This window comes from Phasianus colchicus, chromosome 17 (genome assembly GCF_987193195.1).
Source record: "Phasianus colchicus chromosome 17, bPhaCol1.hap1.1, whole genome shotgun sequence".
Classification (NCBI taxonomy): Eukaryota; Metazoa; Chordata; class Aves; order Galliformes; family Phasianidae; genus Phasianus; species Phasianus colchicus.
Window position 1 is genome coordinate 5,065,556 of NC_143452.1, and position 16,236 is coordinate 5,081,791.

Genomic DNA, 16,236 nt, shown 5'->3' on the forward strand with positions numbered 1-16,236 from the left:
AATGAATTTGTGGCAGAAGACTGGGAGGCAGGAGGATGAGGCTGTTCCTTTGTGAGCGTGGAATTTGCAAAGCCTTTGTCTTGCAGTTTCCTACTCTTATGAGGATGGCAGCCTTTTTAGGAGCATGTTAACACCTTTACATTAATTAATCTTTAATACCTTACATCCAAGATCTGTGGTGGAAATGCTGGCACTGTTATCTGAAGGCAGTTGCCAAAATCAGTGCAGCTTTTTAGATATCCCAATCAGCTGTTTAATTTTAGTTGTGTTGAGAAGTGCGTATGAAAAATAAAATGAATGAGGGGAATCCTTTGGCCTGCAAACATTCCGTCCAACATCATAGGAGTGACTTTGACTGGAAGCCATTGTGCCTATTGGGGTGGATTTGAAGTGCTCGATCAGCCTCAACTCCTTCCTGATTTGCTTATAAAGAACATTGATGGGCCTGAAAAATGTTTAGCTGTATAGGGGGCTCCAGCAGCACCTACTCACTGCAGCCCTTGCATTGAACTGCCTTGGGTGCGTTGCTGGAGGGAAGTAAGTGTCCTTGCAGGAGGGGAACACAAAGAGAGCATTCCTGGTCTGTTGTTCTGTCTCCCATCTTTTCCTCTTCCCTCATCGCTCCCCCTCTCCCATGCTGTGTGTCTGCCATGCCACGTGGGTCTAAAAGTAAGATTTTAAGGGGGAGGGCTGGGGGTTTCAATGGATTCTTTATCCAGACTAGATACTTGTGGAGGTATCATTTTGGTACCCATAAGCCTACATTTCAGCTTCATGCTCTGTTTCTGCATCTGTTAATTACATCTGATGTGAAATACTGACAATCATACAAGCTAGGATTCCCACCTCCCATACTTAACTACGTAACAAACCGGGTTGCTTTTCCTCGGGGTCTATAAAGCATTTAAAGATCACTGAACTAAAGACTGTATAAATGCAACTGTTGCCAAGATAAATTAACTTGTCCTGCAGGAACAATGAATCCATTTAGGACCAAGATTTTTGTTAGAAATTTGGAACCTGACAAAATAGTGGATCGGGGTGGGGGAAAATGCAGAGGTTCTTGAAGGGTTTTTTCCCACCTTCATTCCTTAATTATTTTTTTTGCCTCTCTGCTTGCAGATTCTCACAAACACAAAGATAAACACAAAGACCGAGAACACCGGCACAAAGAGCACAAGAAGGACAAGGAAAAAGACCGGGAAAAGTCCAAGCACAGTAATAGGTGAGGAAAAAACTGACCAAGTCCTCTGAGGCTAAAACACAGTTGCTCATGCAGCCTTAGAATTGTTGTGATGAGGATGGAATTGCTACATTTTGAATGTGGTTTATGAGTGTAGGTGATTAAAGCCTGACATGTGATTGCACGCGTTTCTGTAGGGGTAGTTTGTGCATCTTGCAGATTTTAGCCAGGACTTATGTATGAAAGATCGTTGTATTGGAAGCTTAATGTGACTGAAGCTAATTTAACCCCATCTTCATGAAGACTGATGAGTATTTCTCGTAATCCTTTGTGTGTTTCCAATTGTTTGTCAGAAATTTGGAGTTCTTACGAGTGTTGGTTTAAATAAACCCCATTGTTTTAGCTTGTGGAATCTGATGTGACTACTCAGCTTCCTAATAACTAGCAGTAGCTGGAAAGATGGTCCCCAGAGTGATGACACCGCCCTTGGCCTTGTCCCACAGTGGCTGAAATGTCAGCACTATGAGGCGGTGCTGTGGGGCAGCCTGTTTGTCAGGCATTCTGAGCACATCCCAGCTGGGTTAGATGGTAGGTGTGCAAGGATTGCCTGCTGATTTGTCTGCTCTGAATGGTAACTCCACCCCCGCTGCCTGGGGGACCTGTCGCGTGGAAGTCAGCAGTGATTCCACCCACACTGAGCATCAACATTTGTCATGGTGCTGGGCTCTGCGGGTGGATGCTGCGGGCCAGCTGGTAACCACGTGTAGGTGCTGAATTGCAAGAACCAGGGGATGCAGCTCTGTCCTCGGTGAAGCGGTGTGATGCAGCACAGGGTGAGTGTCACACACGGTGGTACTCAGCAAAGCCTTCCTGCTTGTATCTCCTGACGTAGTGCCACGAAATCTGCGTTGCCTATTTGCGGGTCAGTCACGGGAGGGAAAGTTTCTGTTGTGACACTTGGTAACTGGCAGGCGGTGTCTGTGTCAGGGCAGGCAGATGTTATTAGCTAATGGCTGTGCAACTGTGATAACAAACTAAAATAGAAGACTGGACTAACAATTTCTGTTAAGAAGGGTGGGAAAAATGAGTCCTTACTGAGCAGTGGGTTTGTTCCATTGGGGCCGCGCTTTGTTTTCTGTGACCTTTTAGAAAAATAACACAACCTTGCTGTCCAAAAGAAGTTTCTTCTTTTTCTTTTCTTTTTTTCTTTTCTTTTTTTTTTTTAAATAAATAGTTGACAAAAAAAAAAATCTAGGCAAATCTCAGCATTTACTGACTTTCATGGCAAAGACTGCATGTTTTGGATGTGTTGTTTGCACTTTTCTCTGCTGACGTATCTGTATTGCCTTATTTCTCATTTTTCTGGTTTTTCAAGCATGCACCCAGTACTGACTTTGCCTTGCTGTTCCAAGAGTTGATTGTTTTACTTGGAAACCATTCTCTTACAATCCTAGCAAAATACATTCTTTTGTAAGGAGTAGTGTAAGCACAGTCTTTAAATTTCCAGAACTCATTAATGATTTGGCTTTATTCGTGTGGGAGGTAGAAAGATATTTTTAACCAGAAGAAATATTTTTTACCAAGTGCGTATGGTTTGTAACTCAAAGCTGCCCAGTACTAATTGTGTAAATAAGTATCAAAGCAGCAAAAAGGCTAATCTTTTGTGTAAGTTGTAGCTTTGCCATGAGATATGTAAACGTTCTTTATCTTGAAGCAATTCCTTCCTCCCTACAGGGTTGCCTTGAAATCCCTGTAAGAAAGTGAGCACTTTTCTAGGCACTGTATATAAAGCTTTCAGATATTTTCATTTATCAATTACATATTGATTTGTTCTATGAGCACAATATACTGTATTTTTTCCTTACACAAAAGCATGCAGCTATGTAGATAGCATGACTGCTGCACTTACGTGCAGAGTTGTGCTTCAGGGCATGTTCTGGGGGGAGGATGTGACATTGCTCTGCTCCTCAGTCCCCTACACATGGTGGGATAGTTCCCCTTGCTGAGTGCACAGCTTCCAAATATATTCTATAGTATTTTCTGCCTTTTAAACTGACACCTCAAAGGTGAATGTATCATACTGTTGAATCACGGGACACGCAGCCCTGAAGATGTCATTCAGGGAAGATAATGCACACAGCCATGTGTGCAGTGCTCGCTTTGGATCCCTCCTTCAGGAGTCCTCTACAGTCTGCACTGCCCCATTCGTGTGCAGTCATGCACAAGGTATGTGGCTGCTTGCTGTGTAAACCCAGCTGACTTCTAACAAACCTGTCAGAAATAACTGACTCATAATTGAAATGTAAGCACTTCTTCCCCAAATCTTTTGATTCGGCTGTCATTCATGTAATTCTATAAATACCAAGGTGTGCCTGTAAGGGATAGATTTAGGTAGCAGTTGTCTCGTGAAGGGGGTAGCCCAGCAGCTCCCTGCATGTCGGTGGAGGTGGAGGGAGATCTGTGGTGAGCTGGGAATTAATTACGTGGAGCAGAGCGGTGGGAAGGTTCTGAATGCAGTGCATTCTCATGGCCTGGCAGCTGCTGGGTGTTCATGTGCAGAGTGGGACCCCGGGGATGGCATGGCACACTGCTGAGTGTCTGGGCACAGTGGGGAAGGACTGATGTGTGCTGAATGTGGACTGGTGCACAGAATTCCTGCCTTTGCTGAAAATGGGGAGCTTCAACCTGATAAAAACTTCTGTGGTTAAATATCTGGAAGAGGGAAAAAGCAGTCGGCCATCCTGAAACTCGTCCTAAGCTTGCTTGTGCTATGAACTGCAGTTATGGGGCTGTCATTACAGTCACTGTACCAAACCACTTGCCTGGACACAACTAAGACACAAGGAGAAGTCTGGGTTTTAGGAAAGCCTCCATGACTATGCAACTGGTTGGGAATCATTTGAGTGACTGCCAAGCGTCCATGACTCTCTTACTGCTAAGCAAACAGGTTGCACTGGGCACCTTAAGTGGATTCTCAATCACTTTGCTGCTTTCATCGCTTTTAATTTTACCAGCAGTTGGAGTGGGGGTAATTTCTTTGAGGGGGAATAGCACAGAAGCAGAGCAGGTGAGCACACAGTGGTTGTTTGGCTCTGAGGCCCTGCCCTGCTGGTGAGGATCCTAATAGCCATTTTCTTTGCAGAACCTTAGAGGATAAAATTGCTTCTTCATAGTGAAGTTCCTCCTTTGGCAATGAAATAGCGGTTAAAAAATAGCCATTACTGCATTAAAAATGAGAAATTTCCCAGTCATATGGGGTTTTCCAATGACTTCTACCTGCATGGGGATTTTTTATAGCATTTGATAAGAGTCTGATGTTAAAACTGAAAATGAATCATTCCGAAAAGTTTTAAATAAATAGAATTGCACATAAATCTTCAGAAAATCCATTCAATATATCAAAAAGAAGAAAAAAAAAAAAGCTGCTTTGTTATTGCAAGAAGCATTCTGTATGTCTTTCAGTTCTCAAAGAGATTTAGCAGGAATCCAAGCCATTTTTCAGGAGAAACCTAGGTTGGTACCTCTGATATGTTACACAGTGTGAAGAGTCCCCTCACTGCGTTCTGAGGAGCACAGCATTGCATTGCATTGTGTAAACCTGAGCGTGGCCTGGGTGTGCCTGGAGCAGAGCATTTTTTATCCGTCTGCAATAATTTGACGATTTCATCTGCTGCCCTGTACTTTAGGCTTCTAAAATAAAGCCTGCAACAGGAAGGCAGAAAAACTGCTATGCAGGAGAACTAATGTTTCCTGTATATAGACTTTGAACGAAGGATCTAAACTGCCAAGATAAAGTCTCAGAAATATCTAAAATAGATAATCTTGATTTCATGTGGCAGAAGTGTGTGGACTGGTATGTGGAACTTCTTAATTCTGCTTCTTGCTTTCCTCCTCTCCCACTCACAAGATGACAGTTCTGTGTGTTAACTACTCATTTGCAGCTGTAGTAAATGGGGAGAGAACATTCATATGGCACAGCTCTTCTTGGTCACCCCTCAAAGAAAGAAAATGCAAAACCCATTTAAGAAAAATCCTTATCAAAGTGTAAATCCATATCAGTATTAAATTGTTTTCTTTCGTTCCTTCTCTCAACCCTTTATTTCCTGATCCCCAAAGGAAAATCTTAAACACATCCATCAAATACAAATGTCAGCAGTTAAAAAATGAAATGAAACGAACTAAGTGTGATGTGACAATAGGTTTCTGATCTCTGGGAGACGAGCCTTTCAAACAAGGAGGCTGTAAAATAATGAAGTAACGGGCCCTTTGGAACCAGGGCTTGTTAGAGGTTGGGTTAGAAATATTGGCAGTAACGAGTGTCTTTCTGCTCGATGTCTCGGGCTCTGTGCACAGTGTGGGCTGCCAGTGGGCTGCACGGAGCAGAAATGGCTGTGACAGTGAATGGGAGTGCAGTGGCTGCTCCTGCAGCGCTGATCCCTCCTGTCAGTGTGATGGGCTGCAGGAAAACACCCTCCGTCAGATTGCATATTCCCTCTGCTTACTAAATCTCTTATGATCACAGCTTGAGATGAACAGAAGCACGGAACAGAAGGGATTTATAGACCTGATCTTCACTGGCATCTCTGCATTTTATGGTTTTGCTAGGAAAAACAGATTCCAAATGCTTGCTAGTGGAGAATGACGATAAATTTCAGTTCTGACATCTTGCACCTCCTGACTGATTTATTGCATGATCCCTATCTGCTAAGAACTGTGTGCGTTTGGGGCATGGAGAGGCAGAGATATCTGACCTAACGGAGGGAAAAAAGCCGTTTTAGAGAGGATTTCAGCCCTCTGCCTCCTGTGTGGGTGTCTGTTTTTCTTCGACGTTGAAGCACACAGTTGACCTTGATCAATTTTCTAACGTGGTGCCTCCTAGTACTAAACATTTTTGCTTTGTTTGGTGGTCTGTCTGATTCCAGTGCAAGCATTGAAATGAAAGTACGTGCCTCAGTGTGCTCGTAGCGTTCTGTTTCCTAGTGTTATCAGCTAGTGGTTAACCCAGCTTTTTATCTTGTTCTTCTCGCTGAAGGCTTGATCTGTTATCTGCGAGCTCTGGAGGAAAGACCCTGTTTAACTCTGGGAAGAGCAGTTTCAGAGTGTTGGGTTTTTTTTTCTGATTATTATATTGCTGAAATCCCAGCAGAACCGCTTGGGCTCACGTGTTCATACCCTGTAATACTGTATGATAACCTGCTAACAGCGAGTGTGAAATTCTGCAAGCCAGCTGAAACCTTGTCCTTCAGTGGGGTGCCTTCTGGTTCTGAAACGCTCCCTGCACAGTCAGCCCTTCCTCGGTGTGCATTCGTGGATGGCCGCGTTTTTCCATTAGTGCTGCACTACGTCAAAGGAGACATGGGCTGCGTAACCTACGCTTTGTCCCCATTGTGTTTTTAGATTTAGCTAAAATCACAGCTTCCTTTTTATTTTACGCTTCAGTTGCGTTGTAGCAGTTAGCGAGTAGGCAAGCAGAGCTCAGCTTGCAGCCAGCTCTGATGCTCGCTCATAGCAGATTCCCAGGCACAAGCTAATTACAGCTGAGAAAATGAGAGAGGGGAAATAAGAGACACTTTAGATAAAGCGTCCTTCCCAGCTTGTGATTTTGAAGCTGGAATGGAAAGGGCCTGGGAAGGGATTATTAACGCGCATAAATGGCACCTGAAGAATGCGGTGTTAAATTATGGCAAAGCTGTTGCAGTTTGAAGAAGGAAGCTGTGATCTGCACATCTGCAGCTCTTTCCACTTGTTACTTTCCAGTGTGAGAGGAGCTTGAGCAGCTGCTGCCAGGTGCCTGATCTCCCCCCTTCCCCCTCCTGCAGGCCCCCTTGCTGGGAAATGCAGCTACGCTTCCAGGGGAAACGGTTGCTTCTGTTGCATTGATCGCCGCTGTGCTTCAGCCTGAGCCCTCCAAAGCCTTCAAATGCCCTTGTTCACACTGAAACACTCGGTGAAATGCAGTAAGCTTGCAAAAGGGCTGCAGGGGCCCTAGGAGAAGCGTTACTGCTTATCTGGCCTTTGTTTGAACTGAGCCAGCACCAGGAGATTGCTATGGATGATGCAGTCCCTTGTTCTGCCTGTATTGGTATGGTATCCTACTCGGCTGTATCTTACAATAAAAACAAATAAATGGCTGTCAGTGTTAAGCACCATCAGAGATGTGAGTCTCGGAGTGCTGTGGTTCAGCTGTAAAGGTCTGGGTGCAAGGAAGCTCTCGTTTTGTCAGTGGGCCTGGGTGTTTCTAAAGCAGGTTGGGGGCAGCTTTGTTAGGATGCACGTGTTCTCTAGTCAAGCTGACTTGCAGTGAAGTTTTCCTCCACCTAGCAGGGGCTTTGCTGTCCTACTTCAGTGACTTCAGGCTGGATTGTCAGCAGAGGGCTATGTGCAGTAACAACAACAAAGGATCCACAGTGCTTTGAGAAGTGGATTCGGGATAAAAATACCTGGGTGCATGGGGTCTTGAACCCTTTTTGTTTTGTTGTTCTGTTTCTTAAAGAAAAGCGTATTTTTCCTCCAATTTTGAATCTGCAAGGAAGTCAGAGTTCTGATCTTTAAATTGTTCCCAATGCCTCCTAATAATAGCATTGGGAATGTCTGGAAATAGCTTCTGATGGAAGGCTGAAACCTCTTCCTCAGGTCAGGGATGATGGCATCCCGCTGCCCTCTCTTTTCTTTTCAGAGCAGTGTGGTGGTGAAGTTGTGTTCCCCCGGAGGCTCGCCTGAGTGTCTCAGCCAACTGAAACATCACAACTGCTCAGCTGCTGGCTGAAGTTTATACATGAGAAACTTGCTTTGCTTTTGGAGAAAAATAAGTACGTTTTCTCAGGATTGTCTGTTGAGGTCTTTGTTATCAGTGTTTCCAAATCAGATGTTTACGTGGGGAATTTCTTCATCACGTACCAGGACCAACAAGCCAAGACCTCAGGACAAGTCACCAGTACCAGTTGTTTTGAAAATGAGCTGCAGAGTGAAACGAGAGACTGACTTATCTTGGGTTATCTGAGCCCATGGTGCCTCAGTGAGAAATGCTACAGCTTGCTGCCAAGGGAAGAGGAAGGATGATCTTGTGATTTTTTAATTATTTTTTAATGAAAATAAGGCCGACTCAGGAATCCAAAGTTGTTGATTCTGACCCCAGTGCTGGCCAACGTTAGCTGTAGATTACATGCTGCTTTTTAGTGATGGCCCCTTTCAATTCCTCTTCAATAAGGGATATCTTCTAGGTTTCTACAAAAGCAAGAATAAGTTTTTAGCAATTTTTTCCTTCCAGTGTAAGCATTCAGCACATACAAAAACTCTTGCCACTTCTCTAGGCCAGTCGGGTTTTCTGCCTTTTTCAGATTTAGCTTTGCAATTGTAGATTAATAAATAACAATCTGTTGTAGTAACATTTTGTGTACCTCACAATGCTCTACTCATCACACTGAAAGCTACCAGTACGAAAGAGTATGGTTGTAAAAACTAAAGCCTTTTCTTCTTTTCTTGCTATTCTGAACTCCCAAGCAACAGGCACCGTGATGAACTCTGCCTTAGAGAGCCAACTCCACTGATGGCACGGTATGCCATGCTTTGGAGATGCAAATTGTTGTCTCGGTACAACATGTTATTGCAGGTAGGATTTAAATATCAAATAAGAACAAGAAAGGGTAGGAAAACAGACACAGGCAGACTTGCAGAGAATAAAATGGATCTCAGCTGTGTGTGTTTGTTCTTCGGGTTGTTGTGGGGTTTTTGTACGTATATGGTGATACACCTTTGTAATGGGAAAACTTCAATCTTTGGCAGGCGAGGTGCCTATCTTGCATACAGATAACAGAACAAGGTAGCAAGTCAGAATTTTTTCAGATTTCTCTGAGTTTAAAAATGATTAAACACACACGTGGGGTTTTGTGCTTTCAGATGCTCACTGAATCTAGTTGATACGAAAGAAAATGAAATGGGTATCTTGAGCCTCAGAGATAGTGATGAACAGATAGAGAAACGGGGATGTGAGATCTGAGCAAGAGCAGCAGGGGCATCTCCTGGGTGTCTGAGATCCAGTGTCAGGATGTTCTGTATGTGCTCGCATGTCTTGATCACGCAGCGTGCATAACACGATCTGCTGGGTAAGAATAGTCTGCAGTTGTTGAATCTTCACTCACAGCCAACATGTGCTGTGTGTCTGTCTGCAAGAATTTCTTGAGTGCCACTGCCCTTTAATGTTTGTATAATTCCATACAGTTTTATACGTAGTATGAAGAGGAGTTGCTAGAGAGTTAAAAATGAAACCGGTTTCTCTTCCTACTGATCTCTTGATGCAACTCAGCATATGAGTGTAACGAGTTCCTTTAGAGACAAATTTTCTTACTTCACCTGCTTTGGCTTGGAAGGCCAAGTATGTATTTATTGCATTGTGTGCTGCCTTAGGCATGAATAATTTAGACCCTTAGTAGATCCTGGGCCATTTGTGCTAGTGTTACTTGGGGTGCTGAGACTCACTGGACTTTGCAGCTGGGTGTGGACTGAAATATTTGTGATTAATTGCCTTCCTCTTAATCACACAAGCTTCACGGGAGCTGGCTAACGTGCTGCTTGCTTTATGTAGCCATCAAACAGCCAGGTCTTTTGCAGTCTTTTTTTTTTTTTCTTTTTTTTTAAGATAGAAACAAGACTTGAAGCATGTCTTCTTCAAAAGTTCTTCTCTTACCCTACACTCCAGGCTTGCTGTTCTCCAGGGCTGCATTCTCCCAGATTGGTTAGGGCTTGCACTTTGGTGCTGAAATAACCAAAATAAGGAAGCTGCCTATTTCTAGTAAAGCTTTGCTTTATATTGCATTGTCTGAAGCAGCGTGTCCCAGAGAGCAGCAGGGCTGGAGCAAGCCAAGGATGGAGGACTGGGAACCAGCAGTGTGAGCAAGGCATCTCACTTGGTGCCTAACTATTGCCCAACGAGAAGAGAAACTGGTTTCCACTGTGCCTTTGGCTTGCTTCAGCCCGGGCTGGGCTCAGGCAGTCCTCACAGCCTTTTCTGTTCAGCATTGTATAAACAAAAGGACATCACATATCCTGTTTGCACTACTTTCCCATCTGTTTGGGAATAGTAAAGATCAGCGATCTTTCTCTTACTTTCAGAGATGAGAGCTGTTAAAAAGATAAACTCATGCCTGAACGAAAGCTCGTGTGGGCATTGATGAGATGGACAGATCTATTTCATTGACATTTTATGTGGATGTAAAGAAAAGCAGAAACAGTGGGAATTGAACCTAAAGCACTGAACTTAAAGCACAGTGACTGAGGATCTTGTTGGCAGCACAGGCTGACAGGTTTTCCTGATAAGAAATGCTTGGCGGTTGTGGTTTTGTGGTATATTCCCTTCCTGATCCTCTTCTTAAGGAAGATGGCTGAGATGTAATGGGAGACTGCTGGATCTTCCTGCTACGGTGATCACCTTTGTTTTGGGGTTGGTAACGATCAGGACTTCTGGCTCTGTTCTTACCATTGGGTTTAACTGTACTGCTCAGTTCTTCTCAGGCATCCCCAAACATGCTCTTGTCTTGCAGCGAGCACAAAGACTCCTCGGAAAAGAAACATAAAGACAAGGAGAAAACCAAACACAAAGATGGCAGCTCAGAGAAACACAAAGACAAACACAAAGACAAAGACAAGGAGAAGAGAAAGGAAGAAAAGGTAGGTGTCTCCTGCAGGAGGGACAAGAGGATGAGCCTGTTTTACACAGCTGAATGGTAAAGAAGAATAATCAGTGGGTACACGTAGCTTATGCTTCCAAGTTTTGTGGACCTGGAGAGATGTATCCCAGCCCTGAGGACTGGAGGTGTGCTTTGTGGGGTGCTAGATGAGAGATTAAAGGGCTTTATCTGCAGGTATTGTGAGTGAAGACAGTTTCACAGCAGAGCTGGTCCATTTATTTTACATTTTTGCATGTTAGTATTTTGATAAGCTTAAGATTCAGAGACAAGAGGAAGAAAATCTGTTAATTGCATTGCTGTGTGAGGACAAACAGAGATGAGTAGTGAATGCTGTATGAATTGTACACTTCAGTTCCTTCAGTGAGTAGCCAAGGGCCAGAAAATACTGACTTCTGGCTACTACTTGGCAAAAGTTGTTGCCATTCTTGGTGTGTCGTGTAGCTAAATGAGGTCTGCAGGTGATAAAGGTGCTAGTCACAGTGCCCTTTGGTTCCCTCAGTAAGTTAAATACTCTGCTTGTGTTGGAAAAACAAATTGCTCTGGGCAGTACTGATCAGCTCCCACTTTTCATGTTTTTCAGATTAAATTATCTTCTGGTGATATAAAAATAAAGAAGGAAAAGGAAAATGGTTTCTCCAGGTAAGCAATGAGGCCTATGATCTGGAAAAAGCAGCATTTTGACTTTTTATTGCTCAGAATTTTGATTCTTCTCACTTGGTCTTGGGGAAAAAAGAATAATGCTTTTGACCTATTCAGATGTTATATATATATATATATCTCAATTAAAGAAACTGGTAATTGATCCATTCATTGACTTGTGATGGAGCTGTTGAACACCTGGTATCTGCCTGCACGTGCTGGGTGTATCCAAGTATCAAGTAGTTAAATTCTGCTGAGTACGGATTAAACGATGGAAAAAAATATTAGCTGGAGTTGAAAGAACCTCTGTTATAATTGTAAAACTGATACCTGAACCCTGCAAGCTGTCTTCTGGAGATGGCCTTGTGAAGGTCTTTCTGTAAGCAACTAGAGGTTAAAGCCTTTCTGGGTAAGAATGATGCTTATGTAAAATGAGAAGCATGTTCCAAGTCTGGACGTCCTACCAAATTCCTGCCACTAATTAGAAATGAACTTAAGCATATGTGAACTAAATGAACTTAAGTATTGTGCTACTCATTACTTAATAGTCTTACTTTTAAAATCATGGAGTGACTGATAGAAAAATATTAATTTGTTTTAATGTTTGACCAGCTAAGATCTGTCACTTGTGTAAATCCAGCCATTGGTTATTTTTAAGGTGGTACCAAGGTGGTACCTCTGGTCCATTGACATTGAAGGTGTCCATGGTGTGACAGATGTGTCCATATCTGCTTTTAAGATAGTTTTCAATCATATGTCCAGTTCCATGAGCCCATTTAAAAAAAAAAAAAGTCCTTAGTCTCACTGTGATGCAGAAGGAATGGGAGAAGGAACCTGTCTAAGTCAGGGCCTGGCAGTGGTTTGTTCCACATTTTGCATGTGCCCTTGTCTGTTTTATTTCCTTACTCCTGTTTAAAAATGCAAGCTCTGTGGCTGTGCTTGGCACAGGAGAGAGGCGCCCTCTCCAGGTCCTTTTGGGAATGCTCTGGAAATAGAAAGCAATGATCTTCTAGCCCCAGTATTTAGCAGAACTGTGTGCGTCTGCTGGTCTCACCAGAGATGCTGGATGTTCTCACGTTAAAGTAATGGGGTCCTCTTTTGGTCTAAAAGCAACTTCTGTGTTTATGAAAGAAACTCGGAGTAATCATTGCAGTTTGTGCCTTCTTCAAGGCCAAAATCTGGTGAAGAGCCATCAGTCTCCTGCTGAAACCTTCATTTACAAGTTCAGATGGTTTTGATTTGCTTCTTTGAGACTTGGTTAGAGAAGCAATATTACGGCCTTGGGAACAATGCAAGTCAAGCTTCAGCTTGGTCATTCTTCTTTTAATATGATCACACTTCATTTCCCACTATTACAGAATGTTGGGAAATGCTTCAGTGTTAAAATAGATGAGATAAAATTCCTAACAGCCTAATAAACAGTAGTACCAGATTTCTGCCTGGAAGGAAGAATAATTAGATGGGACAAATACCTCTTTTTCTATAGATGCTTTGCGACTGTGCATACTGCAGACTCACGTCTTAGCAATCCCACAGAAATGGCTCTTACAGCAGCACATACCTGTTTTCTTTGAGCTGCATCTTCCAGCACTGCAGTGGCTTTACAGCTGTGAAAGAGCAAACTGTCTTGTTCTGCTTCACGGGCACATTATCAGCTAAAATAAGACTCCAGAATGTCTCTTGCTGCCTGCGATCTACAAGGCGGAATGCTGCTTTTTTTCTCCCATTCTGCCCAATTGCAGATTCTGCATGTTGACTTGGAAACTCAGTCAATTTGATACAGAGATTTGATTGAGTATGAATAGGAAAGCCCGAGACAGCACTGTAACTTGTTGTACCTGAGTGAAACAGTGCTAAGTGCTTCCAAATGTGATTTTGGACTCTTCGTGATGTCTTTTTATTTTTGAAGATAAGTGAAATGCTTCTGTGAAATCTAGAAATAATGAGTTTGTTTAAAGAGATGGTCTCTGTACCCACTCATACCCTATTTTTCTTTTGCTACTAGTGTTCAGGGGATTATTATGTCTGAAAGCACTGAGCTTAATTTAGTACTTGTGGTTTGAGAGGGACAACATTGTTTGCTTCCCACAGTTTGGATAGTGAAGAGAGACTAATCAGTTTAAGTTTGCCAGATCTTTGTTTTCTTCTCTGCTTTTTCATATGCATCAATATTTAGTTCACAAAACATTCAGTAATATAGCTTTCAAATCTGCTTGTTTGACAGTCTTTTACCAGACTCAGTAAGAATATTGAACTGAAATTATATAATGTTCCTATCTGACTACAAGCATACATGATTTCAGTTTTGTTTTAAAAGTGCTGGAAGCTGCAGTTGTTTTTACTGAAAGTCTCAAAGAAACAGTGAAATCTAAGCTGTTTGTAAACAATTGGTCTTGGTGTTGCTTGAAAAATAGAAAATATGTCAACGCTAAACAACTTTCTGCTTGTGCTGTCTGCGGAAGTTCAGAGAACTTTGGGTCTTTGGGATCTGAGGAAGAAGACCCATTCCCAAACTAGAAGACGTGTCTGTTTTGCATCTGATCCTTTCTTAAACGGAGAAACGTGCACTTTGAAGTTTAGAACCACCTTTATTTGTTTCTTTTTGTAGTCCACCACGTATTAAAGATGAACCAGATGATGACGGGTTTTATGCTTCTCCTAAAGAGGACTCCAAACCCCTGAAGAGGCCTCGCGAAGATGACGAGTAAGTGGCCTGGGTACTGGGGACTTGTATGCTTGTCTTTGGCTCTAAAAAGAGAACACCAAGGGAGCAAGTAGGATGTGAGATATTCAGCCTGCTGGGAGACTGGAGATCTGCGACCAAATTCCTTATGCTGTTAGAAGTTTTCTGAACAGGGTAAGGGTAGCATTTGTGTGTCCATGGAAAAAATACCATTATCTGCTTCTGCAGATAGTTCTGTGCAGAGCTGCAGTGTTAGTAAATGGGGGGAAAAGGAAAAAAGAAAAAAAGTGAGAAGAGACCAATGAAGACTGTAAAACATAAGTCTGAGTAAGTGTGGTATTAATGCTAGCTAAGTGGCTGCAATTGTTTCTGTTGGGTGAGCAAATGACTACACAAGAGGAAGAAAATGCAGTCATCCTGTTCAGCATGGGGGAGAGGGTCACATGCACTGCAAGGCATGATTCCCTTTTAAAAGTGTCTAAATATGTTGTGGATTATGCTGAGGATTTTTCTCTAAGTCAAAAGAAAGTTCGTGTGAGGTTTGCCTGATGTATAGTAGCCAGCCCAGTAAAAAAAAAGGCCAGATACATCATGCTGTGATCTGTCACCATCTATGCATGTCCAGCTTTTTAGAGTGTAACCTTATTAGTAGCCTAGACTTAAAGGCTTGGAAGAGTTTACCCACAGTGGGATTCTGTTCCAATGTGGTATTTCTCAGTGTCCAAGAGACATGGGTGTGACATCTTTTGTGTAATCATTTGCTGCCTTATGTTAAGTTTTTGTGACCTCCCATCTCATGTCTGCAATGGAAAGATTAAGAATTTGCCAGCAGTCAGTTTTGCTGTTGTTCAAACTAGCGGGGGATGCAAAAAGTGGGCCTTGGAGGCAGGTCCCAGACTGATGATTACAAGAGGGACAGCGGGGTTGGGGGAAGCATGCTGCTGAGCTTCTGTTGATTTATTTCATCCCATGTAATCACTGGGTGACTGCTAATACTCTTTAGTTGCTTCTTCATCAAGTAAAATTTTTGTTTCAGCAGTCTGAAACTTCTTCTGAGCAACTATTTGCAGTTATAGCCTATGGATTTTAGATTTTTTATAGGCTCTTCTGTTGGATAAACTTTATTCAGCTTCTAAGAACGGAATGCAAAATGATATTATTCAGGGATTAAACGTGCCAATAATACTGTGAACTTGAACACACACCTTTTGCACATGTATGACTTTATATTTTTATACTGGAAAATGAATGATTTTCATCAACTAGTCTTTGTTCTTACAGCGCTGACTACAAACCCAAGAAAATCAAAACAGAAGACATAAAGAAAGCAAAGAAAAGGAAACAAGAAGAAGAAGAGGTAATGTGAAAGATAAGTTTGTTCCTAGCAAGAAAAGCAAGACTGACAATTTGGTATTGAATTGTATAGAGCAAGAGGAATCGAATTCAAAGGGAAAGAGGCAAGGATCGGTCCTGGGACAAAGCTGCATGTAGCAGATCCAGACTTGGAGTGCAGGTTGACTCATCTGAGTCATAATGTATAAAGTCAGGGGAACTTTGTCTCCTACATTTAAAGTAAGGGATGAAGGGGATGTCTCCAGAATTCACAGTGTTTTCCTGGCAGTTCAGTCTTTCTGCTAAGTAGAATAGTCTGCAGAGAGTAGAAGAGCCTTACTGACAACACTTGGTAACTGCACAGGTAATGTAGGACTGTTCAGAAACAGAGGAGATGAAGCTTAAGTTAGTCACTGGAAAGACATTTAAAGCTTTTAGATGAAACCCAGGATGTAAATTTGGAAAGGGAGGTGGTGTTGAGGTTAGCCATAATTGGAGACTCGAGAACTATGCTGCTATGTCTAGCAAAGGCACCTTTGTGAAGCACATGTTGCAGGCAGCTCCTGGAAACTTGATTAATATTCTAGTTTAATGAAGGTGTCTTTATAGAGAGCATATACTATACATTCCCAGAAGCCACCTCATAGTGATGTAATTTCTGCTCTGTAGCATTTGCCAGAGTAGATACAACTAAGGCACACCAAGGAGGCTGTTCC

At 42.6% G+C, this 16,236-nt stretch overlaps 1 protein-coding gene across 1 annotated transcript in view; it reads left to right on the forward strand.

Moving 5' to 3' along the window:
• TOP1 (DNA topoisomerase I) overlaps nt 1-16,236 on the forward strand; it is a 62,417-nt gene that overhangs the window by 26,463 nt on the left and 19,718 nt on the right. Inside the window, exons 3-7 of the mRNA XM_031603146.2 lie at nt 1,123-1,225; nt 10,720-10,846; nt 11,447-11,505; nt 14,114-14,209; nt 15,470-15,545. Coding sequence (XP_031459006.1) covers nt 1,123-1,225; nt 10,720-10,846; nt 11,447-11,505; nt 14,114-14,209; nt 15,470-15,545 — 461 coding nt within the window. The remainder of the gene's footprint in view (nt 1-1,122; nt 1,226-10,719; nt 10,847-11,446; nt 11,506-14,113; nt 14,210-15,469; nt 15,546-16,236) is intronic.